The following is a 26,713-nucleotide window of genomic DNA, read 5'->3' as shown; positions in this document are numbered from 1 at the left end:
TTGCTTTCGTAGCACTGGACTATGCAAATCGGGTACTGACCAACAGATGTTGCCCAAGCTGCATTGCTGTGCTGATGACAACAATATTCAAAGCAGACCAAAGCATATAGGAATATGGGTCCTTCAGGCCCCCTTTTCCTTTGAAATGTAGGTTTTAATCAATTGGAAAAGTTATTGGCCAATTGAGCCAAAGCATAAGTATTAAAATAATTCATCCTGAACAACATGGGGTTTTATTTTATGTTTAGTGCAGAAGGTTCGCCTGCACGAATTTGCTACGCTTATTTAATGTCGTCTTTAAGATGAAAGATGATGCCAGCCCAGTGGTAATAGCATCTTTTGACGCTGAGAAAGCATTTCGCAGAATTGAAAGGCAGTTACTCTTTTACTATGATGGAATTTTTTTAAAAAAAAAATCCCATAAATGTATTGCACCAGTGACAGTTTTCTGAGCAAGGATGCATAATAATGACACAATATTGTTTCTGTTTTTATTTTCAGAGGGAGTCGGGCCAAGGATGCCCAGCCACAATGGTCTCTTTCCTATTGCAAATAAACCATTCCCAACAAGATAATTAAGTGGAGCTGCCACAGCAGCACAATGCACTAAAAGACAAAACCACTGATTTTCATAGTGCTCTTTCCCTGGGAGATGCAGCCGTTTATCTAGGAGATAATGGCACATTTAAGGAAAACTTTCAAGGCATAAAGTGCAGAGAGGTACCAAATCAAAGATCTTAGAGATGAAGGAAAATAGCTGTGGGCTGGTTGTAAGTCTTTCTGTATCTGCCACCCCATGTAGTACAGTTAATTATTCTTATCATCCACAATGCCCCGGACCTGGTCTTGTCAGGAGCAGCCAGATAAAACAGCAGGCATAGCTCCTACCTTTCAAGAAAGGAACGGTGACATTTTTTTCACATATTTATTGGGAGAATTTCTAGCCTGCTCTTCATTAAAAATAATCCCGGAGCACAGCACAACACACACACACACACACACACACACACACACAAAATATATCACATAAAATAAAACCATTATAAAAAACCAAAAAACTGTGTACTGTAATGTTAAAATGCATCATCACATACTACAAACAAAAGGAGTGAGGTCAGGGTGGAGAAAGCTCTGTTCTTTACTTTTTCATCCTAGTGTTTTAGTCAAGGGAGAGCCCAACAGTATTAGCCAGACTTGGCCCTCCAGATGTTTTGGGACTACAATTCCCATCATCCCTGACCACTGGTCCTGTTAGCTAGGGACGATGGGAGTTGTAGTCCCAAAACATCTGGAGGGCCAAGTTTGGCCATGACTGGGTTAGGCCTATCCCAGATTCTGCTGCTGCTAAGTGCAAATAAAACTAGGGTTAGTGCAGGTGAAGGATGAAGAGAAATCAGGTATGATGTGGCTTATGCACCTGTAAAGCTAAACAACTAAACCAGCCTTCCTTCACTTTGTGCCCTCGGGCATACCTATTGGTTCCTGATTTTTAAATACTGGCATCATGCTAATCGATTATTCCTGGTGGTTTCTCATTAGTAATGGTGGGTTTTGATTTTTTGTGTATTATGGATATTGATGTTGTGTTCATTTTTTTTTCACTTTTAGATAATTGAATTGCTGTAAGAAGCTTGGAGGCCTTTTTTTTTTTAAAGATAAAGGTGTCTAATAAATTTAGTAAACCTAAACCAATGAGGTGGATCCAGACTTAGAACAGACCTAACAAATCAATAGGACTACTCTAAGTCTGACTAACACTTAATTCAACACAGTGTGTATATGATTTAACAAAAATAGCATTGTGAAATAGCATTGTGAAAAACCACCAGCACTCCATAGTCCAAGAGCCAAGGAGATGAGAAACACTCAGTAAATACTATCTTCTGGAACACTCCCTGATGACAAGACTAGAAGCGCTGCCGAAAAGTCCCCCTGAGGCCCATCTCCTACAGACATCTCCTACAGAAGGGTACCATGGTTGCGATGGTATCAAAAGCTGAGAGTCCGAGGAGGAGGAGGAGGAGATTCACAACTTCTCTGTTCCTTTTGTGACTTCTACAAGCCACAATGGCTTAAAGTAAACTCCAGGAGAAACTACACAGGCTTGGCTGTGCTTTTGCAAAAGGACAGAGTCACCTAATTAATAGTTATTGCATCAACTTCAGTCAGCAGTTGCAGTAACAACACTGATGATATTGATGGCATTGGAGAGCCAGGCTTAGCTCAGAATGAAAATGAGCAGAGCAGTCATCTATCAAATCCATATTGCTGTAGGCGGTGGGAGGCAGTGGAACCTTTTGTTTTTGTTGTTTTCTTGTTCAGCTAGTTTGTTTTAGTGGTTGAGCTCCAAGTGATTTAGATGTATAAATAAATGAGTATATACAATGTCAAATGATATGTGCTTACTGGAGCCCTGTGGCTAACACCAGTTTTTCATGAAAGACCCAGGGTGGTGGTGGTTGTTTGTTGGTAACCCTCTTTCTTGGTTTACAGTGACAGCTACATGTTGGGAGACTTCTAGCCTTATAATCTTTCTTTAGGAAACATCTCTCTCTTTCCTTTTGCTCGATTCCGGACAGTGGTTGGCCGAAAAACATGCCATCTCCGGCATCTTGAGATAACCCTCCCAATTTATTGCTGCCGTCTGCAGTAAGTCTTTGATCTAACCCATCCTGACAACTATCTCCTCTCTTTTATTTTAACAATCTATTTGACTTATGACAAGGATAAGCTATCATTTTGTTGCAAAATCGGGAACCTCTGCAGCCGATTTCTTCACCTGTTTCACATATACAATATAGTCCATTTCAAGGATCCCACCTTGCCTGGCTTGAGAGAGCCAGTGTGGTGTAGTGGTTAAGAGCGGTAGTCTCTAATCTGGGGAACCGGGTTCGCGTCTCCGCTCCTCCACATGCAGCTGCTGGGTGACCTTGGGCCAGTCACACTTCTGTGAAGTCTCTCAGCCCCACTCACCTCACAGAGTGTTTGTTGTGGGGGAGGAAGGGAAAGGAGAATGTTAGCCGCTTTGAGACTCCTTAAAGGGAGTGAAAGGCGGGATATCAAATCCAAACTCTTCTTCTTCTTCTTCTTCTTCTTTCTTAGTCACTGTGTGTTACTCCTACATCCAATTACAAGAAAGAACGGAAAGAGCTGTGCTATGAAGTCTCAACCGATGTTGCATATAGTCAGATCGGATTGCTTGCTCTACAGAGCAAAGCTGACTTATGTAGGTGATTTCAAAGTCATGGGTTATATTTGAGAATGAATATTATATATATGATATTTTGAATTTGTGTGCTTTCATAGTATTGAGAAATCTGATTGACTGAAAGGATCCTAAAGTGTTTCTATGTAGATTATAAACAACAACTTGCTGGCTTTTTGAGAGAAGATAAATGCATAATTGTTTTTATTTGTTTTTAAATGTTCTGTCCCTTACCTTTGTATTGAATTTTACTGGTCTGCAACCATAATATATCACAATAAATTGCTTGAACTTGTTTAAGTGATGCTATCATCGACCATTTAGTTGACTAAGGCATCATATTGCCTTTTCACTGCAACGTTTAAATTGCAACACCACAAATCAAGCCAGTGAATTAACTGAACTCATAGGTTAGCTCTGAAGAATCTACAGATTAATCAAACATCATGAAATCACAACAACCCAAAACCTATTGTGAACAATCTATTCTCAAGTCAATACCAATGCCTTAGTAGGGTTTGAGGCAGGGATGGGGAACCTGTGGCCTCCAGATATGGTTGGACTACAACTCCCATCACCCTTGGTTATTGGTCATGCTGCCTGGGCCTAATGGGAGCCTTTTAGAGGGCCAGTGGTTCCCCACCTTTGGGTTTAAGGCTGCAATTCCTCAAGCCCCACTGGACCTGTTTTTGAATGTGCTGATATCAATACTTCATATGAAGGTGTAAGATATATCTATCTATCTATCATCTATCTATCTATCTATCTATCTATCTATCTATCTATCTATCTATCATCTATCTATCTATCTATCTATCTCTATCATCTCTCTATCTATCTATATCTATCTATATCTATCTCTCTATCTATCATCTATCTATCTATCTATCTATCTATCTATCATCTATCTATCTCTATCTATATCTATCATCTATCTATCTATCTATCTATCTATCATCTATCTATCATCTATCTATCATCTATCTATCATCTATCTATCATCTATCTATCTATCTATCTATCTATCTATCTATCTATCTATCTATCTATCTATCTATCTTTGCCCTATGCCAGGCATGGCCAAACTTAGCCCTCCAGATGTTTTGGGACTACAATTCCCATCACCCCTAGCTAACAGTACCAGTGGTCAAGGATGATGGGAATTGTAGTCCCAAAACATCTAGAGGGCCAAGTTTGGCCATGCCTGTCCTATGCAAATCAATAGACGCCCTATTGATGGTGGTGTTCTGGATACCAATAACAACATTCTGTATAGAAATGCTGAGTATCTATCAAAACTCTTAAAACTTTCAACTCAACACAGGGGGACAAAGCAGAGCTGATTTAATGATACCCCAAAGCATGCGAACATGGTTTGCTTGGCATGCTTCCAAAGCAAATCCAAAATCATGCTAATTAGATCACTGGGTAGAAAGTATATGTACTTTCTAAGCTAAGGGAGCTGGGCATGTTTAGCCTGGAGAAGAGAAGGTTAAGGGGTGATATGATAGCCATGTTCAAATATATAAAAGGATGTCACATAGAGGAGGGAGAAAGGTTGTTTTCTGCTGCTCCAGAGAAGCGGACACGGAGCAATGGATCCAAACTACAAGAAAGAAGATTCCACCTAAACATTAGGAAGAACTTCCTGACAGTAAGAGCTGTTCGACAGTGGAATTTGCTGCCAAGGAGTGTGGTGGAGTCTCCTTCTTTGGAGGTCTTTAAGCAGAAGCTTGACAACCATACGTCAGGAGTGCTCTGATGGTGTTTCCTGCTTGGCAGGGGGTTGGATTCGATGGCCCTTGTGGTCTCTTCCAACTCTATGATTCTATGATTCTATGTAGAAAGTAGCAACGCATTAAGGGTTGTTCCCTCACACTTTATATCAGGTTCCCCCAAGAAAAACAGTGTGGCTAGCCATTATTTATTTGCCATATAAATAATGTCCCATGAAACCAGAAGTAACTTTACTCGAATATATGGCAGTTTCTGAGCTTGCATCTGGGGGAATCAAAATATAAAGGTGCCTCAGCAATGCTTACTTTCCCACTTGTGATTGACTGAAATGCATCCTGCTATTGCCTCAAGGGAGGGTGTATCTCTGCTTATCATCTTTTCTGTTTTCACTTTATGTTAATAAGAGCTTAGCATAATGGACCAATAATGAATGCTATTTAAATGCCCATATATTCCTGAACATCTGTTGATGCATATGCAGAATACAATTTGCACATATGAGTACATGCTGCCAGTTTGTGCACGTATTCCCTCTCCGTAGGACGTAGAAGTAGGTGTGACACATTTCTGAATCGAATAATAAAAATGTGTCAGCTAAGCTCTTGCTATTTATGTCTCTTGCTCGCAATGCCATGTATCTGCCAACCTTTGCAACTGGCTCTTTCTAATAGTTCTCAATGAAATAGCCAAATCTTGAATTTGCAAGGCATGCAAATTCCTATAGATTTCTTCTAGTGTTTTGTTCTGCTTTATAGAAGTCTTTGCCTGCTTCTGTAGTTCCCAGTATAGTTACGCAGGCATGGTCACAACTACTGCTACTTCTAGGCAAAATGTTGGTTAACCTAACGCTTGTGACATTTAACAAACTCTTTTGTGTTCCAGTTACCTAAATATAGATGGCTAAATCCTCTACTAGATTGAGTTTTCACACGTTGTGATTTTTAGGTGTACAATTAGGACTTTAAGCATATAGCAGGGTGGGAAACCTGAGCCTCAAGGGACAAGTGTAGCTCCCTATTTGGGCCTTGGCACTCTCCCATTGACCACTCTGCTTTTGTTTGGCTGAAATATGTCCTTGAATTGTGTTAATGCCTCTTGTCTGTCTGATAAGAATATGGTGGTTGTAGGGAAAGCTATGTGTACACAGCAAACGTGTAGAAACCTCCAGTTTTTGTGTAGCTAAAATGTAACATTGCTTCACCTACTCTTATCCCTTCCTATGTTATCCCCAAAAGAATTCCTATTCCCATTTTCATCAGAGAAATGTGGGAGGGTATGGAATAGGATGTCCCTATTTTCATCTGAGAAAGGTTGGAGGGTATGCTTCAAGGCCTAGCTCACTTGCAGTTTCACAGAGAGGAGGAAGCGCAAGTCTCCAGTCTCTGACAGTATTTTGTTTTCTGACAATGTCCATATTTCCTTGCTAATCGTTTTAAAAATGCTTCTGTCTGTTTACTTTGTGTGTGGACAGCCACATCAATTTTATTTTTCGAGATCTTCTGGAAAACGCCCAAAATTCCAGCTTGCGGTTTTGATCACATGGTCATGTCATCAAAGCATTATGTGCAAGACTGAATAAGTGGTCATTCTTCAGAGCACCCTTCGGATACTGAAAGCCGGCAGCAGAGAAGAGCAGAAAACAAAGAGTATGCTGAAAGGAACAACTGAGTCACATGCTTGTTACAACCATATCAGCGTTAACAGGGAATGGCAGCTTCAATCCCCACCCACACAGCCTTGCTCTACTGTCAAACACACAAGCACATAACGATTAGCAAGAGGGCAAAACTGATCTTTCAAGATATTTATGCACCCTGTCAAGGAAATGCCGGCTGGAACCACACTGACAATGACAACAGCTTTGCCAGTTCTGAACAACAGAAAATCCACTGTGGGATTTAAACAAAAGAAAGCCATATTTTGTCCTGACAAGCAATATGAAGTCATCTGTCATTTCCCGCACACACATTTTGGACTGGTGCTGGGAAGGTTCAAAGTCTGGTGTACTCAATAAATTTTTTATTTTTGGCAGCATTTCTGTTTAATCTTTACAGAGATTTTACAAGAGGAGGTTGGAAAAAGTTGGCCTTGTAGAGATAAGTGCCTGTGACCTTAAACAATATCTTACATTTCACTTCAAAAGCATATAGCTCTAAAACTGTCCTCTTATTTTAATGAAATTATTCCATGTTATCTGCTACTCACTAAATAACTGTGTCTCCATGCATACTGGACCACATGACCTATCTTAATGAGCCTTGGCTGAACAACAAATTTATTTTTACCCAATTGGCCTGCTTTAATTAGATCAGGCCACCATGGTTTTAAGGGAATATCAGCAGTTCCACCAGGAACACTTTTATTTCTAAGAATTTATAGCTATGAAAGCAATGTGATGAAATCATCTTCAGCAATGGGTGCCCAGTGTCTATGTTGATGTTGTTTTGCAATCTGCTTGCCGAGATTATTTTGGAAACTTTTGAGTTTTCCTGCAACCTTTTTCTAAAGTGTCATGCTATTAGCATATGCTGTGAGTTAATTGCTTCTGGTGCTTCAAGGCAGATCAGCTTCGCAAAACAATTAAAAACTAATAAATGGAAACTGCTGACAATCTCAAACTATAAGATGAACTGACTTACACACTCTGACTGTCCACTGCTCCTATAAGTTTGCCCAGAGCAGGTTTGGGGAACCCTTGGCTCCCCAGATGTTGCTGAACTCCAACTCCTCTCACCTTAGACCATTGGGTATGTTTGTTGGGGCTGATGGGAGCTGTAGTTCAGAAACACCTGAAGGGGTAACGGTTCCCCTTGCCCCTAACCTGGAGCATGGTGATGGATGGGGAGAGGAAGATGAGCAGAGGGCTTTTCTAGCTGTAAGTTGTAGGATATACCAGGAGTCTCAGTTGTGGAAGGGCCAGTGGCTACTTCTGATCTTTTAGTTTGCTCCCTCATATTCATGGCAACGATTTACAAATGGTATTTCAGATCTGTTCTTAACCTGAAGCACCACTTTAGCTAATGGGGCCTCCTGCTGCCGCCGCACCGCCGGAGCATGATTTCTGTTCTTATCCTGAAGCAAAGTTCTTAACCTGACGCACGATTTCTGGGTTAGCAGAGTCTGTAACCTGAAGCATATTTAACCCGAGGTACCACTGTAATCCATTCCAGACTTTTAAAAACAACCCCTAAAACAGCAATTTAATATGAAATTTACTGTCTAACGAGACCATTGATACATAAAATGAAAGCAATAAACAATGTACTGCAGTCACACAATCAATCAATCAATCAATCAATCAATCAATCACAAACTGATCTGGAGATGTTGAGAACTGACCTTCAGACTGGAAAAATGAGAAACTGAAAGAAATGAAAATGGACAGATCTGAAATTCCAAACGTTCCTATCAAATGAACTATGAAACAGCCAGTTCATAACATTTCAGTCACAAGGCTGCTAAGGAATATTTGACTCTACCATCACTGAATTTATAATAAATGAGAGGGTTACTTTTATGAAAAATATGTATATATGTCCTTTTTATGGTGATGTGGCTGAGCAGGTAGATATTTATACTCTGTGACCTATACATGCTGAAAACAGCCCTGCATAAAGCTACATACATTAGTTTAATAAACCCATGCTGATCTGATAATAATGCAGCAAGCACACAAGGGTGGATAATTAGAGCAAACCTTGCATTTTAAGTCATTACTTGAACAACAGACTGATTGATTAGGATCCAATTCTGACTATGTCAATACTAGTTTAAAATATGGATGGCAGAATGAAAGAACAACAGAGTGGTCTATTTCCCAGCGTTATGAAATTATCTCCCAATGTGTAAATGGCCATGTAATAAAACTGCATTTGAATGAAAACTATCATAGGTTGGGTGGCAGAAAACTTACTGAAAACACTTTCACACACACATGCTGATGGTAGCGGTGCTGGTGGTAAGAGGGGGTATCTGCTGAAACAACCCACTGGGCCTCGTAAGTGCCAGTCTCCAGGTTTCCCTCACCTTCCGAGAAGGACGTTAAAAGGATTCAGGCATTTGCCATCAAAAGAGGAACCTAAAAGCCCCCGTGTACATCCACAGGTGATGATTTGATCTGGGCTAAATAATTTACCACTTTTCTAATTCATCCTATTTTGAAAGCATTTATTGATCCCATTCTTTTTCTTTCCCCTCTAGCGAATGGGATGCACAACTGAGGAAAGTTATGTATAGTATTTGGCTTTCCGTTTCATTAATTTGTATTTACAGGGTTTTTAAAATGTTCATTAACTTAAAATAATTTGTAGCTGTAAAAGTATACAACCCCTACTCTTTCCAGTAATTGCAATCGATCATAAACAATATCAGAGCATGGTTTAAGAATGCTGTGGCCCTATTTTCTTTCACTCATTGGTGGAAAAGCCATGCTTGGGAATGTAGAGGCATTTTTTTAAAATAAAAAAAATGTCTTGATTGTATATTGTGATCATTATCGTCTTCCTAATTTGATTGGTAAAGCATCCATTTCAGGAATAGAAAACAGATGCCACCAGAATTTTATTGCAATACAGATGGAAGCGACATAGTGGCATCTCACATTCTAAACAGAGTCTACCGGCAGTATCTATCCAGAACACTGTCCCACTCCACCTACTGATTAAGAAAGATACTGCACTGTAGGATTTATTAATGCTGCAATGGATGCTAGCTTGTTAATGGCCCAGGAGATTGCATGCAAATAGACCAGAATGGCTGCTGGATATTTCTTCATTGGGAGCTAATTGTTAGCAGATATCCAGAGTCCTCTCAAGTGTAATTCATTAGTCTTTGGGAAGGTGCACCCCCATCTCTACTTCCATTTAGGAAAGGGGTAATTAATACCCTTCTCTCTGTTGTGGAGATCAAGCAGAAGCAGTTTCAAAATAGTGGACATGCACAGAATTAATTGAAGGCTGAAGCATCTTCAGGAGTTGGGTGCCTCTCTCTGGGAATCTCATATCAGGTAACGGATCTTGTGAGTGCTGCTTTCCTTCACCTATGCTAGAGCCTACTCACCCTTTGGAAATCAGTATTTCAGAAACACCATCAGCTTTGCAGTTGTTTATGTTCCTATTTAATGTGCTTAGTCCACCCTCAAACAACACCAGCCTAAATGCTTTCCCCCATGTAAATTCCAGTTTGCCTGGCACAGAGACAATCTCATATGTTGGGGGTTCTGGGCTCCAAATCACGCCACTTGGAAGTCATAGACAATTTGTTCCTGCTACTCCACTTTCCACGGCCCCCTACTGCTTCAATGGTTAATTTCTTTTGAAGCCTTGCTTGTACCTATTTCCACTGAACAAAGTGTGGCCTTAGACATTTTATATTTCTTGATGCCTCCGATATCCACAAAACCAGAAAACTGCATAAATGACCCACATTTTTGTTTTGTTTTGTTTTACAACCAAACAGTGTAGAAAATAAATAAATCAAAAATTGTGGATTCTGAAATCTGCAGTTGTCTGACTGTATGCTTTCCCGCAATTCCTGGATGGGGACCCCCCCCCCCCAAATATGGTGTGCACTTAGCTATGTGCATGGCAGCACATGCCCTGTCGGTTCTTAGTCAATGCAATAGAAGGCATGGGCAACCACTAAATGGAATGCCTGCTGGAAAGATTAAAATTGTTCCTCAAATACATGTAGATGTGGACTACTCTGGTCTAATCCGAATTGGGGGGGGGGGAGTGAGTTAACAGCTAAATGTTGAAATCCCCAAGTCTCTTGTGCTCCAAAAGAAAGCCAAAGCTTGTGGCCTTCCAGATGTCATTGAACTACAATTTCCATCATCCCTGATCATTGACCATGCTACCTGGGGCCCAGTTGTGGTTGGAGTCCAATAACTTGTCATAGGTTCGCCAGCCCTGTCTTATACAGAAGAAACAAAAACTAAAAGGACCTGCTCTGGGATGCACAGAAGGCAGAATTTGGGTCTGCCTTTCTGTTTTTGTGATCTCACCAATGGAAAGTCAAGCCACTAAAGAAGATGTCTGCTTCTATTTGCATAGCCCTGCCTAGAATTCTTTTTCTTGGCTATGCTAGTGTGTGCTGGAATTTTAGAAAGCAGCTTATACAATTGACAAGTGCGGACTGGTGACAAAATGTTGCAGTCCCTACTGTTGCAGCCAGCCTGCAACAAGGAGCTCAACATAGGAGGCTTGGTTTCTTTCCTACTTGCTGAAGTAAGAGAAGAACCTGGTGAAGAGGAAAGGCACCTGCAATAAAGATTCCATGTCCAATTTGGCTTTTTTTGTAATCTGAAATTTGGATCAATAAATGAACTGTAAAATACAGTAATGGGAATTCTGGATCACAGTTAAGGCCATCAACTTGCCTACAATAAATGAAAATGAAGCCTACAGTATGTAGCTTTTTTAGCCTACACATAAGAAATGTAACCTGATACTTTGCCTGTTAATGTACTTTGTATTTTAACACGTGCAAGCTAAAGGCTCTAAATAAAGGTATTAGTATTGGCATTTGTTTAATAATTAATGGTAGTATAGAAAGTTAATTGGGGAATTTCAGTTCAGGGATGGGGAATCAGTGGCTCTCCAGATCTTGCTGGACTACAATTCCCATCACCTGCAACAACTGGTCACGTGGGCTGGGGATGATTGGCGATGGGAGTCCAACAGATTCTGGAGAACCAGAGATTGCGGGTCCTGCTTTTGGCTGAGCCTTTCATCCCACCTTGCCCATTAATTGTGAATATTCCAACATTGTCAACTCATGGCTGAACCTCCCTTTGAGTTATTGAGTAATATTAAGTTGCCTTACATTGACTCAGTTCCGTTTCTGAGCCTTGCCACCCAAGACTCTTTTGTATACAGCGGTAGTGCCATCAGGGAAGGATTGGGTGGTAGAGATCCAGGGCTCCCCATAGAAAGAATGAGCAGGAACATCCCTAAATACAGCAGGACACTTTGAAGTAAATGCACATTACCACATTAAGAGCAGGACCTCGTAAGATGGTCAAGTCTGGCTCCTAAAATTACTTAACTGCAACACTGATATTCAGAGAGGCAAGAGATTGAACTTCTACATGCAAAACATGTTCCCCACCTCTGATCCCCAGACCTTCCCATGTGACCCCTATATGATCACATTTTTCATTCAAATTATTAAACTTCTACATTAATGTTAACAACCAATGCACTAATCCAGTTAATGCTCCTTTCCAATAGTCCACAATGCCACAATGGTGCTGGGATACATTTTCCAAAGGACACCTTGATACTAGACATAAGAGTAGCTATGAAGAAACACAATGAAATTCCTGCCAAGACAACAACATTGAACTGTCTGTTCTTCATTTACACAGTGGCAAACAGCATATTACTTGTAAATGAAACATGAAGTAATAAAAGGAGTTAATACTCAACTAACTGAACAATCACCTACTAAGAGTAGAGTGTTGGTAGTAACCCGATTCATTGTTCGTAGGAAGACAAGATAACACTTATGGTTTTTCAGGGAACTAAGCAAGTAAATATGATTGTTTTAAGTGCTCTTATAGTGTTCCCAAAACCTAAAATGACCCAGCCTTGAAAAAGATGTTACAGCTTTTTCTTTTAAAATTTGTGATGACATTTTATTAGCTTGATTCAGGGTGTGGGGGTGGAGTGGAAGCTCACTGATGGCTTTACAATACAATAGCTAAACAAAACGGCTTTCAGCAAACCACTTGTTATAAGTGCCTTATTTAAAATGTTGTGTGCAAAAATTAATTAGTTACCTTACCATGGGGTTTCGAAATTGCTTGGTAGACCTTGAACAAAGATAACAAGTAAATGGCAATCATATTGGGAGCATTGCTTGGATCAAGTTTTTGTTTAAAGGATTACCAATGTGAAAGCTGAACTAAATGCCACCTATATAGTTTGTCTCATTTTGGAGGTTTTTACTAATAATTCTGTAAGGTGGAAACATAGCAAATGTCTAAGTAAGAGGCTGGCAATGAAGACCCTCCTAGCCCCCATTAGGATAAAATCTGTTCTTAATAATGTTAAGCATGGATTTTTATGTCTAGGAAAAGCACAGAAAAACAAGCTAATAAGCTATTTTATACTCTTATGGGCTCAATTCCCCCTTCCATTAAAATCCTTGTAGGAATTGAAAATACAAAGACTTCCATATGCATAATTATGCTGTTAGCATATTAAGCATGATGCTTATTAATGCAAGTGCTGCGATTGTTCTCCCCATCCTCTTTTCAATGTAACCTGAAACTAAAATGTTCTAGAAAATTCTGGCATAAGATGTAGTCACACAGGATTCATGCTGGTATTTGTGCCTGCCAATTCCACCCCCCCTGCTTTTGGGGGGTTGGATTCAAAACAGAAAAGGGATACCCCTTGCAACACATGTTGCCCTCTCTTCTTTCCTTTTGCTCCCTAGACTAGAATGGATAGAAGATCTTGCAGCCTCCTTGGTCCATCTCCAAGGAGCATTGCTGCAAGTTCACAAGCGCCTAGCATGGCATTACTACCTGCACAGCAAAATCATGTGCTGTCCAGACTAACAGCAACATACAGCACTGATTCTGAGATGGTGACAGACACACAACCCAAAGCAAATGGGAAGATACCCTTGAGGCCTCTTTTGGGATGCCCACTTCTTCCACGCCTTCCAGTTTCTTCAACTTCCAGATACTGTATCCCACCCAGCTAAACTGATTTGGAGGAATCACTACAAGGAGATGTTTGTGCATTGGTGATGCTTCTGATCCTTCTTGCCCAAAACATTTGCCATTACTGACATCACATTTTTTAAAACAATGTGGTGCGCAAATGGGAGGTGGAATGGAGAGAGTATTAAGGTTTACCTAAAACTGACATGCCCAGCGATCAAATTCATGTGCAGGCAAAGAACGAGCACAGGATCTAAGCATGCAATAAGGCCAGACCAGGGAGCACATAACTGCCAGCTCCTGAATGGATTTTCAGTGACCTAAGATAATTGTTGGGACATCCCCATCTTAACCTTCCCTGTGACTACTAAAAATCCTGAGGGAAATCAGAAGCCCAGGCCAGGGAACTAGTGCCATCAGCTCCTTGAATTGGCCTGATGATATTTGCAGCATTTGCTTACTCTAATACTTTAAAATTGTAAATCACCTTGGGTGCTGTGGCAGAAAGATAGTTGCATAGAATGCAATAAGCAAAAAGCATAGTGACTGGATGTGGATTGTTTCAGCTATGTGGTGTAACCTAGGAGTCTAGAAAAAGGGAATATATTTGAAAGAATGCAACTGTAATTTCTATCAATAATGTTTAATATTTACAGTCTGCTACTATGTCTTTCTCCAACTGTTTGTAACCTTCTTCTGCCACTCTCCTGGCCCATATGAGAGAGTTACCTTTTGAGGAAGAGGCGTGGCCCAGTGGTAGATCACATGCTTTAAATGCAAGGTTCCAGATGCAATCCCTAGCATCTCCAAGGATGACTCCCAAGGATGAAATACCAGTGGTATCGCTTCTCCCCAAGCATTTTAGGTCAGCATAGTGAAGGTTTGACCTTTGGTTACTAGTCATGGTTAAGAAGAGACCTTAACCATGGTCCATGGTTTGGACAACAAGCGAAGAAAAACTTTGGTTTAGCTGCCATCCTGTGCTGACCTAAAAAGCTCAGGGAGAAGCAAAGTGAGTATGAACTCTCCTTTGGGAGCCAGAACATTTGCATGGTCATGGTAAGTCATATTCTGGATTACCATAACATGAGAACCAGACCACTGTAGGCAATACTGAACCAGATGAACCAATGGTCTGACTTAATGTAAATCAACTTCCTATGTTTCATCAGGAAGTTAAAGAAGAGGGGAAAGTAATCAGCTATATCTAGGACACCTTTCCATATCACAAGTGAGGAAGCCTCTCAATGCCCCTTTCCTTAAGAAAGTGCACTAATGTGGTGGAGAACTATAGCAAAACTGTCTGATTACACTGTTCAACAATAGGCCAACCCTTCTAATTTCCTGTAGTTATTTGCATGATCAGAAATTCTTTGCCCTGATTGGTACTGTACATTCCATATTGCTAATTCAAAGCAACCAACTGGCCCATACATCACTCTAATATCTTCTGGAGCTGAAGGCCATTTCTGCAACAGTCAAGGAACTATTTTGACTTGGTCTACATCACTGACATTTGTTGTGTAGTATAACAATAAAATAAAAATGAATTGTAGTCGTAAAAAATGATTGACATTCAATATGATGAGAGGGCAGGAAGAAACGAAACAGTGAAAAGAAACGTCATGCTTTAAACAGCCTTTTGCTAGGCATTGATAGACATGTGTGAAATACATTCTTGTTAGGGATAAATTGTAGGTGTACAGAAACTAGTAGCAATAATCACTATGTAGATACAAATCTGAGCGCAGCCAGTACATGACTTGGTCAAGCACTGAGGACTCCTCCCCAAAAATACAGTGCAATCCTAACCATATCTACTCAAGATTAAATCCTCTTGAATCCAATGAGGTTTGCTGTCTGGTAAGTGAGGACAGGATTGCCACATTACTCTTTTGCAAAGGCAACTAGAGCCATACATCACTTTCCATTTGACTAGCAACTGGATTGCCAACTACAATTCACCTACAGTTGTCATGTTTATATATATGCTGGTTTATACACCGTATATACCCAGAGTGGCTAGGGCAACCCAGTCAGATATTACTACTACTACTATCTCTACAACTGCATGTTAGCCTCTAAATGTCAGAAGACTCTTTATTGTTGTGGATGCACCCAGGAAACACTATAGCAGCAAACCAGTTTTGTGCCATACCATCTTGGCCGCATGAAGCTTTCCAAATCATCAGTCTATATACCATATCAGCTGTTGTGAAAGTTGTCTGGACAGTGTTCATATAGTTAGCTCCTGGGTCGAGGGGCAGTACTTGAAGAGGGAACTTCTTGCCGAGGCAAGTGGAAAGAGGAAGCCAGTGTGGGCATGGAGGCTGAGGAATGAGCATGCCCCCCCCCCGCCTACTGTACTTAAATAGAACTGTTCCTGTTTAAGTTTACCTGTAGTCTAGGAAAGGCAGCCTTGCTGGGCAACAATGCAGATGGGGTTGGGGAGTGGGGAGAAATTAACCAAAGCATTGTGTTTCCCTAACTTCATTGTTGACAAGTAATTGTGCTTCACTGCACGTTTGGACTCCCAGTTTAATGAGAAACGATGCCTGTGCTTATTAACATTGCTGAATGAAGGCCTCCCAGCTTAATCTTTAAGATTAGACTCCATATCCCAGCTCATGTTATGTTGGGAGTGTGACAGATAACATTATGAGATACACTTAATTTTAGTGAGCAGAAAGGAGGAGAGATGCAGGGAAAGGCATTGGTTCCCTCTTAGGTTACTAATATTTGTGCAGTTCCGTTGGGGTGCATAGCTGCAGAGAGGATCAAGATACATACAAGGATTACAATCTATTAGAGATCTGATATGTAAGAAATTGCATTTCAAATCCAGGAATATCGAAATCCACAAAACACCATGCATGTCTCATTTGTATAACACAATGATAACCAAAAGATAAGCAAGCAGTGTTGCTAGAATATCAGTTTTGAATCCTCCATGTCTCCAAGTGTTAACATTGTTATGCTTTCTTGAGAACTCTCATATACTGTAGGAGAGACTTTAACTTTCACCTGCTCCCCGATATTCTCTTACAGCAGGAGCCAGGGGAGCAGCATGATTTGCACATGCTTGTTAGGAAATTTCCCTTTTCACTTCAGGCACAGAAATGTGCTGTTGATCTTTCGGAACCTCAGTTTTTCTACTGCTGATGACAAGTAAACCTGTAGAATTTTTTCTTTTGTAAACACAGCCTAATTAAAGGAATCAGGTGTGGTGTCTGCACTGTGCTAATAGTGACTACAGTATCAAGGAGTCTGCAGTGTGGCAACATGAACACTAGTCCATGTTTCTTGTGACTACAGCACTGGGACATCTGCTGGCCTTGAATGTCCAGAGGGAAGGGGAATTCCCCCCTCTGGATGAACCAATGGGTGGTTTTACTCAGCGCAGGTCTGTTGAGATCAATGGACCTAACTTATCTACGTTCATTAATTTTCAAGTGTCTACTCTGAGTAAAACTTAGTGGATGGCCACCCATAACCGTTCATTTCCCAGGTTTCATTTTTTTAAAAAAGTAGAACAGATAACATTATTAAAGGTAAAGGTTCCCCTGCCCGTACGGGCCAGTCTTGACAGACTCTGGGGTTGTGCGCCCATCTCACTTAAGAGGCCAGGGGCCAGCGCTGTCTGGAGACACTTCCGGGTCACATGGCCAGTGTGACATCGCTGCTCTGGTGAGCCAGAGCCGCACACGGAAACGCCGTTTACCTTCCCGCTGGTAAGCGGTCCCTATTTATCTACTTGCACCCGGAGGTGCTTTCGAACTGCTAGGTTGGCACGCGCTGGGACCGAGCAGCGGGAGCGCACCCCGCCACAGGGATTCGAACCGCCGACCTTTCGATCAGCAAGTCCTAGGCGCTGAGGCTTTAACCCACAGCGCCACCTGTGTCCCTATAACATTATTAGATACACTTAATTTTAGTGAGCAGAAAGGAGGAGAGATGCAAGGAAAGGCATTGGTTGCCTCTTAGGTTACTGGACCAAAACACTGGTCCAACAAGTTGGAGGGGATTTGGATGGAGCAGAGTTATCCCCGGCTCTGCTAATATCCTGTGGGAAGTTGGTAAAGCAGCCCTGCCATGGAGGAGCACCCTAATGTAGCTGCCTAAACAAGGGTGGGTGGCTACTCAGGTGAAAATTCCAAAAAAGGGCATTTCAGGGGTGGTGAAGGGCTGGATTTTGAGTCAGCTGTGCTGCTGTCATGTATATGTGACAACGGCTTGAGAAGTGGTACAATAAAGAGGCATTTTTCTTGCTCTCCCCACCTTCCACCCTAGCTGGCAAGAGCGGAGGAGCTGCAGATGTGGCAGTGGCCCACAGCTGCCAATCAGAGGGTTGGGTTGTCAGGCTCATTTGTTTGGTTAGAAAGTAGCTATCTCTGCCTTTCATTGCTTTTAGCCAACCAATGAAATTGTAGCAATGATTGACATTTAGACAAGCCTACCTAAATGTTTAGGAATAATTGTATGAGTTTTAAGTTGCGGTTTAAACTTTTTGTATGATTTAAATTATGGTTGTAAAAAATTTAAAGTTATAATTTCATTGTCCTATCTTTTTTTTGCAAACCGCTTTGAGGTGTGTCCCCCCCCCCACAATCAAGCAAAATATAAATTTAATGAAATAAATACATTTAGGGGAGTAGTTCTAGACAATCTGAAGGCCAGAGTGAAACACCTGTTGTTTAGAATCTACAGAGGCAACCTCTTCGTTTGTTTTAAAGCTTCTTTTGCTGGTTTCCCTTGGAGGAGAAGTGAATGCTTCCCCACCAAATAAGAGGAGTTCCACTAGAACTGAAACTGATAAATATTTGGTGCATGTGTAAACTAATAAATTTATTTTCCACATTTCCCCTAAATTCCTAACAGTTTTTGCTGATAAATCCCTGTCTACTAAACACATTATTTCAGTCCTTAGTAAGGCCAACAGAGCAAACAAATTCTGAAGAAATCCTTCACTGGCTGCTTTAAAAGAAGCCCCTAAAGAGATCAAATGCACATCAAATAAACACACACACACATATATGCGCTGCATATATACCTACGTATAAGTTCTGTGGAACTCAGTAAACTTACTTCTAAGTAGCTGCACTAGACTGCAGTGTTTAGAACCCAAGAAAAAATCCTTGTTGTCTGCTGTAAGCACTTTAATAACAACCATTGGTGCCCACAAGTACTCAGCAGCATTGTTATCAAGGCATATTTCTACAGTAAAATTGAATCTTATTTGTAATTCATAAGTTAAAGTCAGTGCCGGTAAATATAAATGATAGATTTTTAAGTGGTTGAATATTTCAACCACTCAGACACAAAACCTTCACAGCTTTTGCAAAGTGCCAGAAAACACAGACTGAAAGTGATGAGAAAACCTCTGTAATCTACTGTAAAAATGTTAATATTCAGCTTTAAACAGGGAAAGAAGGCAGAATAGCTAACAAAATAGACTCGGAAATATATACCATCACCAAAACACAAGACAGCAAAAATTGAGGCAAAGCCTCAAAGTAGGTCTAAAACACGCAGGGAACTTTAAGAAAAGGCACAAAGTGCCCAAGAAACTTCAATTTCCGTTTCAATTGTGCTTGCATTCAGGCACTTGCTATACTCCTGGAATAATTCATCAAAGTGAAAGAATTTTAAACAAAACACACCTTTTTTTTTGTTTATTGTGTATCCCAACTGTCACTATTTTGCAGGAAGGATACACCACATGCTCATGCCACAGATTTTGATTTGTGCAGTTAAGTGGACCCCTAGTGCAACAAATCAACTCTTAAAATACATAAATAAAGGTAATGGACTTTTTGTGGCTAGGGAAGTGACAGTGTGATGCACTGAAATGTGTGGGACAAAGAAATGATCAGCAGTGATGGGAGCTGGAGTCCTGCAACATTTCATGGGGTGCAACTTCCCCACCTCTGGGCTGTATTGGATTTGGCAGACTCCCGGGCTGTACTGAAGGAAAACCTTTCTCATCTGTTGGAGCCTGGAGAAGCAAGCCAATGAAATTAAAAGAGGAAAAAAAGAGGCACCTAGTAATTGAAATATCTGCTTAATAAGCATATCTTTAACCATTGGGGGTGGGGAGGGCATTTTAGTTTATTTTCTTCTTCTCTTTGGTCTTCACTGTATATCAGATGTGGTTAGGTAAATGTGAATGATTTTCAGTTGCTGGCTTTTGTTCTGTGTCCACCTTTTGTCTCTCTTTCCCTTTACAGCCATAATACTCCTAGTTGTATAATATGATAGAATCAAAGACTCTCTGTATTGCCCTGCTGGTTCTTTAAACAGGCAGCGGCAATGATTACTGACCCGTACGGATAACATCCCTGAAGCATTAGTGCAATGTCTCTTTTGCTTCATTTCCCCACTTTTTCAGTTTTGCGTCTGTTGCAGATGGTTATCAAAGAAAGCTAGGGCAACAACACAATCCTAAGACTTGAGAAGAAACCTGCTTGCACAAGATATTATTTTATTGATACACAATGCAAAAGGAAAATAAGCCCATTCACCAAATAGTCAAGCGCTTTGGCCTCCCCTCCACCCTGCCACTGTGTTTTGTGGTAACAAATTGGCCTTGCCAGCTTTCATCTCTGAAAACATTTTTGCCTTAAGAAGATCACCTTAGTTCTTGTTTTGAATGATTGCTTTTAGATGACACAGAGAAATAAATAGCAACCCATTGTCATTTTGTGAATGACATTTTTTTCCTGACAGACAAGGCCTAGCCAAAGAAATAGTAAAGTAAGGAATCCATAAAATAGCTGCTTAATATGGTTGAGCCTGTGTTGTAAACCAGCTTAATACATGCTATTCTCTAAAGCCATAGTTGATATGTTGGTTCACTGTTGGGGATGGGGGGAGATACAACAGCAGGAGTGAAAACACATTCACAGCCAGGAATGTCACTGTAATGGTTTTGGAACAAGCAAGGGCAGACCCACTGTGGAGTTTCATATCCTCTCCAAATACGAAGTTGCTCTGCTTACAAGTCACAAGAAGAATTTGTCAAAAGTATGACTGCAAGCACAGACAATATTTTCTCTCTCTGTCTCCAATTGAAAAGCAATTCATAATGGGAAATGGGGAAAAATTAAGATGCATTCTGTATCTTTCCCTTCTTGCTAACGAATGCAATTGACAATATGTTGATGATGATACATAGAAAAGAAGAGAATCTGATGATCCTAATTCGGTACTGTTTCTAAGCACACCTAGAATAAACCTGATGTAAAGGCAAAGTTCAATCATTTGCTTCAGCTACTACCAATGATTTCACACAAAATAATATGTGCAATTAGCTGCCAGTTCTATAGGCTGTATCTACACTGTGGTAGTCACTGCGTGATGTGATAAAAATAGCCTGGCATTTGACATGACAACAACATGAAACCAATTCTTTTTACAAAAATTATCAAAATTATATATTTTATGTACACATATGTGCAGGCACATTGCTGAGAGTTTCAACATTTGTACCTTTATATCTGCTAGCCATATTTTCAATTTCTACAGCATTGTAATTACTTTCCCAAATTCAAAGCTTTTAACCGTATTATGAAACCAATTTATCCTTAGATTAAAAGACAACTCTTTTTTAGCACCCAACTGTTATCTGTGCCTGCTGTGAAACTGCAGTGAACTAACGCTGTTTCACATATACAAACCAAAAGAAAGCACATTAAATTAGCTGTGCATAAGACTGGGACTGGTAAACAATCATGCACCTAAATAAGAAATCCACATAAAACTATAATTGCAGCATGAAACACTCACAGTAGTAAAGGTTCATAAAACTGAGACAAGTTCTACCATCAATAACTCTAATAACACTGCATGCAGGTTCTGGAAATGTGTTAGGAGGCTGGTCACTTAAAACATTCTATGTCAGAAACTTAATAATGAAATGTACAGTTGATGATCATGTTTATCACATCAGCCCAGTGTAAAAAGATATGACAAGCTCTTCATAATGATTCATTGGTAGACAGAAGCCTTATTTAGATACTTCATTAATGTTTGAGGAGGGAACTGTGTTACATATAGCTGACTGCTTGTAGGCCAGTCAACGTTCTGCTATGGCAATGTCCGCCCTCCATGTCCTGCTTATTCCCACTTAGAACAGCTGCAGCTCTTATAATGGATGCTAGCTATCAGGTACATACAGTTCAGCTCCCCCACTCAATGTGATCACATAATGTTGGAATCTGAGCCACACACACAAAGCCAACTTATTTTGCTATGAAAGCATAAAGATAGATATTTAAAGTGAATTGTTTCAATCGAAAACAAAGTCGGATCTTTGGTCATATCTTGCAGGGATCTATTTATGTTCCTATCTTCTTTTAACCGGGTAGCAGTTGTTGCAGGTATTAATATATTGCTCAGCATGAAGCAACTGGATGCATAAAAGCAGAGTCCTTTTAGAATAAAAGTTGTCCAGACCCATAAATGTTATTCAAAGCTTTACTTGCAGAACTTTCTTCAAAACAGAACAAAAACAATAGTGATACATCCAAAACAGTTGCAGGCAATATCTCATGCATGTCCAGCACAGGCCCAGCTTCTTACAAAATCCAAAATAATTCCAACACACCAAAAATCAGAGGCCACAGAAATCAGAGGCCAAAAATCTCCATACACAGACTCCATTAGCTTGCATTCCAGCATAAGGCTGATTATTCCAGGAGAGGCCTGTTATCACATCCTACGCATTCGGTTGCTCATTCACACAAAATGGACACCCATAGATTAACATAGCCATAGAAGGTAGTTCTCTCTCTATCATGTGGTCTAAGTCAGGCACACGACAGAGCAGAGAACATCTACAATTAATCATCAACCTGTTAAACACTTAAGAGAGGTTTTCTTGATCTTCTTTAGTTTGGAACAATGGAAGTTTCCATGTTAAACCCTCAGTAATATACATAAGACATTCTCAATTTCAGTGTGCAATCAAAACAATTATGCTTAACCTATAGTTACCATATTTTTTTCAATTGGCTTAAAAATCCCCCCCCAACCAATTACCTCCCTATTTTGCCCTCCTACTTCTTTCATCCCAGCAATCTGCAAGATACAAATGCTGGATGGGTAACTCATAGAAAACCCATTTAGCCTTTTGAATGTGTTAGTATGACAAGCCATGGAAAGATATGAATTTAACTAGAAATTATCTGGGCTGTTAACCATCAGCAATATTAATTCTTCAGATTTCATCACTTTCTCCAGAGAGCCATGACAATTTTAGAAGCTGAAGGAGAACAAGACAAAAAAGGTGCTACAAAACTTGCAAATGAACCTCCAAAATTATTTGCGCATGGTAGCGTTGGTTGTGAATGGGACTGCTCACCTTATGATGCATTTAACTTTATTTGAAGATAAAGGGTTAGATGCAGACCTGTGATCAGTGGAATTCTGCTTGCACTGGGAAAAGGGTGGCATGGGGGTGATTCTCTAATTTTGCCTTTCCCTGTAGTCCCATTGCTCCTTAAAAAGCTGTTCCTGGTTGGGGAGGGGTAGAGGAGCCCATACAACAGCATGTAAAATGGCACTGGCTGCATGGTGAGGGGGAATTGGTGAAAACTGCCTCCCCCACTTCCTTCAGTGGGAGCCTTCACTGGATCTGGGTTCTTTTAGTGAAGTCAATGAACCCTTCTGTTCCCAGAAGAGCAAGACTAGATTCAACCCAAAATATTTTCGACGGAAGGTTTAGACAACACACATTTGCTCTTGGTAGTAAAGCCTGGACACCATTTTCTTGAGCAAACTTTGCTTCAGTGTTCTTGTTTTAATGCTGACCTAATCAGCACAAAAAGGGCTTCTTCTTAAGAACCACTTTCATGAACCTACAATCAAATGTTCTTGATAAATCTATCTGCTCCTATCGGCTGTGTGCTGAATCCTAAAAGACCGGAAAACGTGAGAAGAATAAGGAATCCAGGTCTGGCTAAAGAAAGGAAAGAAATGTAAATGGGCAGATTAAAGAAAACACAGGGATTCAATTAAATATTTCTGTAATAGGTGTGGACAGAGCTGAAAACCTTAACTCAATAAAAGTTTTCCACCCTCTTAATTTATTCTCATTCCCCTGCTCCCTCATATTATATTTTCCAGGATATGAAAGACTCAGAAGAAGGAAACTCTAGAAGACATTTTGACTGAAAAAAAATGTGGACAGAAAATAAAGTATCAGGGACATTGCCAGCAGATGCCATTCTACCGTCTCTCCCCTGTCACTGCACACCACACAGTGTGATTGTATGTGGACATGATAATCTGCAGGTTATGGCAATCAAGGCCTCCTCTTATGAACTTATCAAATGGGTCAATACAGGGGAAGGTGTTCCCTCAGGTAACCTGGACCCAAGAGCTTGACATGTTGTGGATTTGATGCGGCACAAGAACATATGTGAATAATTTTGGGCCTTGGAGACTCGCATGTAATTGTGGGGGTTTTTTGGGGGGGGGAGGCCAGTGGCTTCTAAATGGTCTTAGTATGTTAACTGCCTTGCTAGATTAAGAATATTAATATCATGAACTCAGAGAGGGATGAAAAAGAAAGAAGGGAAATGGGATACTAAGCAGGGTTGTGTGTGTTTTTAAGGATGCGGCAGATAAAAGAATGCTTGAAACCTAAACAGAAATAGAGTGAGGAAAGAATAAGGTGGAAATAGACATGAGACAACATGATGCAATGGGGCCAAAGAATGATAAAAATGAATGTGTAATAATAATATCAAATTATATTTACAATAATAGATTCCTTTTGCCACAGTCATGTCTGCTTTTGTGGAAGAGACCATATCTCTGTGGCTGAGTGTTTAATGTGCTTTTTAATTCCTTCTGATGTTTGTAAGCTGTTTCCAGTCGTCCGACATTTTTTAAATGCAAAGGTTTTTCTTTACGTATAAATAGCACAAGGAAATGATGGAAGTTATCTAAATTACAACCACCCAAATGTGCGATTCTATTACCTACCATGTCAACTCTTTCCCTTAGGTTGAGGAATAGTTTTGAAAATTGAATCTAACACTTGGCATTCTGATGAGAGACAGGAGCTGTTCATTCGTCCTTGGGGTGGCTGCAGGTGTGTGTTTGTGTGTGTGTGTAAGTTTGGAGCAATTCTGCTGTATCTTATCTGCAGCTTTAGAAGTCAGCTGAGAAACACAGATGCTTATAAGTGGGTTAAAGCCATCCTTCTTTTGTAACAATCTATTCAGAGTATCCAGAAATTATAGCCTACAGGGTCAAAGTAAATTCTTTCTATTAAGAAGAAAATGGCCTAACACGCTTTGTGAATGCAAATAGTTAGCAGACAGATGTAGCCCTCCTGGTGGCTCTTTTGTGTTAGCTTCCACCTGAAGCAGTTTCTTAACCTCTAGGTCTCCTACCCTATTAACCTGTTTTATGGAAGAAAGGGTGAGGGCTTTTCAGGCTCCCAAGTATTCCAAACTTCTAGGGACATGAGCAAGCATGATTACTGCATGGGTTTGCCAAACGGCACCTTGACATGAGAGTTGGATAATTTATACACCTCTGCCAAAGAGGACAGGTTGTATCCTCCAAATTTCCTCTAACAAGTATGTGACGATATTCACAGTCTATGCTTCCCAGAATAATTTCTGCTGAAGCCAAACCTCAGCAATTTGACAAAGGCTGACTGCCTTTTCTTTCACGTAACAAATGCATTATAATGATGGATCTTGTACTCTCCATATTTTATGTGGGCATGCCTTCACTTTACTTATGAAGGGTCAGGATTCTCTAGAAAATGAACCATAGATATATTATTTCTATTAACTCATTCACTGGGTGGGAAAGCATAGGACTACTTCAGCCTAATCTTTATCAGATGGGAAGTGTTTTGCTGGAAAAGCAGTCTATATAACTTTTAAAGATGAAAACAGTGCAATTTGAGGGATAAAGTGTCAAAATGATTTTGAGTGGGATTTATTCTGTGCCAGCCTGAGGTTTCCCACATGACAAAATACTTGTTTGATGTAGCAGCACCAGGTGGGATGAGATTTCTCCTGCCTGCCTTTTTTTCTTGCTATCTATGATCAGCAAGCAATTTTGAGACAAGATGAGGACACACACAGAGAGAACACCAAAACATCTATCTCAACTCTTGTTTGCTGGGGCTGAGGGGAGTTGTAGTTCAGCCGCATCTGGAGGGCCCAAGGTTTCCCACACTTGCTGTAGGTTCTTCCAGACTACAGAAACTGAGTTCACTATGTGGGCTTCCATGACACTCTTACTTGGGAATGGTTGCCTATGACAAATCAGGATTCTGAGGCAACAGGATCTGCTTCTATTATCTGTTTTGATTCCCTGAGCATGCATGCTTTTATTTTTATTCTTTGATAATAGTTGGGTCAGGTTTATTCATACTAGAACCTAAAATGTCATCACACTAATAAGCAGAATTTAGATATAGCAAAGCACATCGTATCAAACCCATTTAAAAGCTTACACAGAGGGTGTAGTCCATCAGATATAATACATGTAAATGATAACAGAAGTTTTGACCAAAATACTACTCAAATCCCAGTCACAGTAAACATGCTAGGTCAAGAAATGTGCCACCAAGTGTACAGATAAGATACTGTGCCTCGTCCCCCAAAAGTATAATGCTAATATATTATATACAGCTGAAGTTGCTAACAGAGAAACATTCCCTGTTACTCAAAACAAAGAAATGCTATGCTAATAGCTCTAAACAAAATGTTCATCTAAAGTGTCTTTATGCCTTCCTTAAAATATTTCTGTTACTGATATGCTCGAAAATCTACTACTCTAAAGCAACAAACATGCACCAATCCTGACATAAGCGATTTGGCTTGTCTCAGAATTTTGAACAACATTGCAAGAGTCATAAAATGGATCATTTTGTTACCATGACTGTAACTAATGCCAGTAGCTAGATCACTCTTACTGTGCAGATGAAAGCCCAGCAAATTTAACATGGGAAAAGATAAATCAAAGCCCTCAAAAAGCCATTAAGCCATAAGTGTTAATTTCTTTGGTTAAATCTTTGCTCCATCACCTTGTTATGTATGAATCATTACCTAAAGGTAAGGAAC

At 40.3% G+C, this 26,713-nt stretch overlaps 1 protein-coding gene across 4 annotated transcripts in view; it reads right to left on the bottom strand.

The window, feature by feature from the left end:
- The window catches only part of ST6GALNAC5 (ST6 N-acetylgalactosaminide alpha-2,6-sialyltransferase 5), a 140,642-nt gene that overhangs the window by 86,801 nt on the left and 27,128 nt on the right, over positions 1 to 26,713 (bottom strand). The window contains exon 1 of one of the 4 annotated variants that reach the window (XM_081914667.1): positions 15,778 to 15,795. The exons of the other annotated variants lie outside the window; for them this stretch is intronic. Coding sequence (XP_081770793.1) covers positions 15,778 to 15,780 — 3 coding nt within the window. The 5' untranslated portion in view covers positions 15,781 to 15,795. Of the gene's footprint in view, positions 1 to 15,777; positions 15,796 to 26,713 lie in introns of those variants that run through there. 4 annotated transcript variants of the gene reach the window in all.

This window comes from Podarcis melisellensis (genome assembly GCF_964234715.1).
Source record: "Podarcis melisellensis genome assembly, chromosome: 6".
Taxonomy (NCBI): domain Eukaryota; kingdom Metazoa; phylum Chordata; class Lepidosauria; order Squamata; family Lacertidae; genus Podarcis; species Podarcis melisellensis.
Note: the sequence above shows the minus strand (reverse complement) of the source record. Positions and strands in the feature narration are given on the sequence as shown.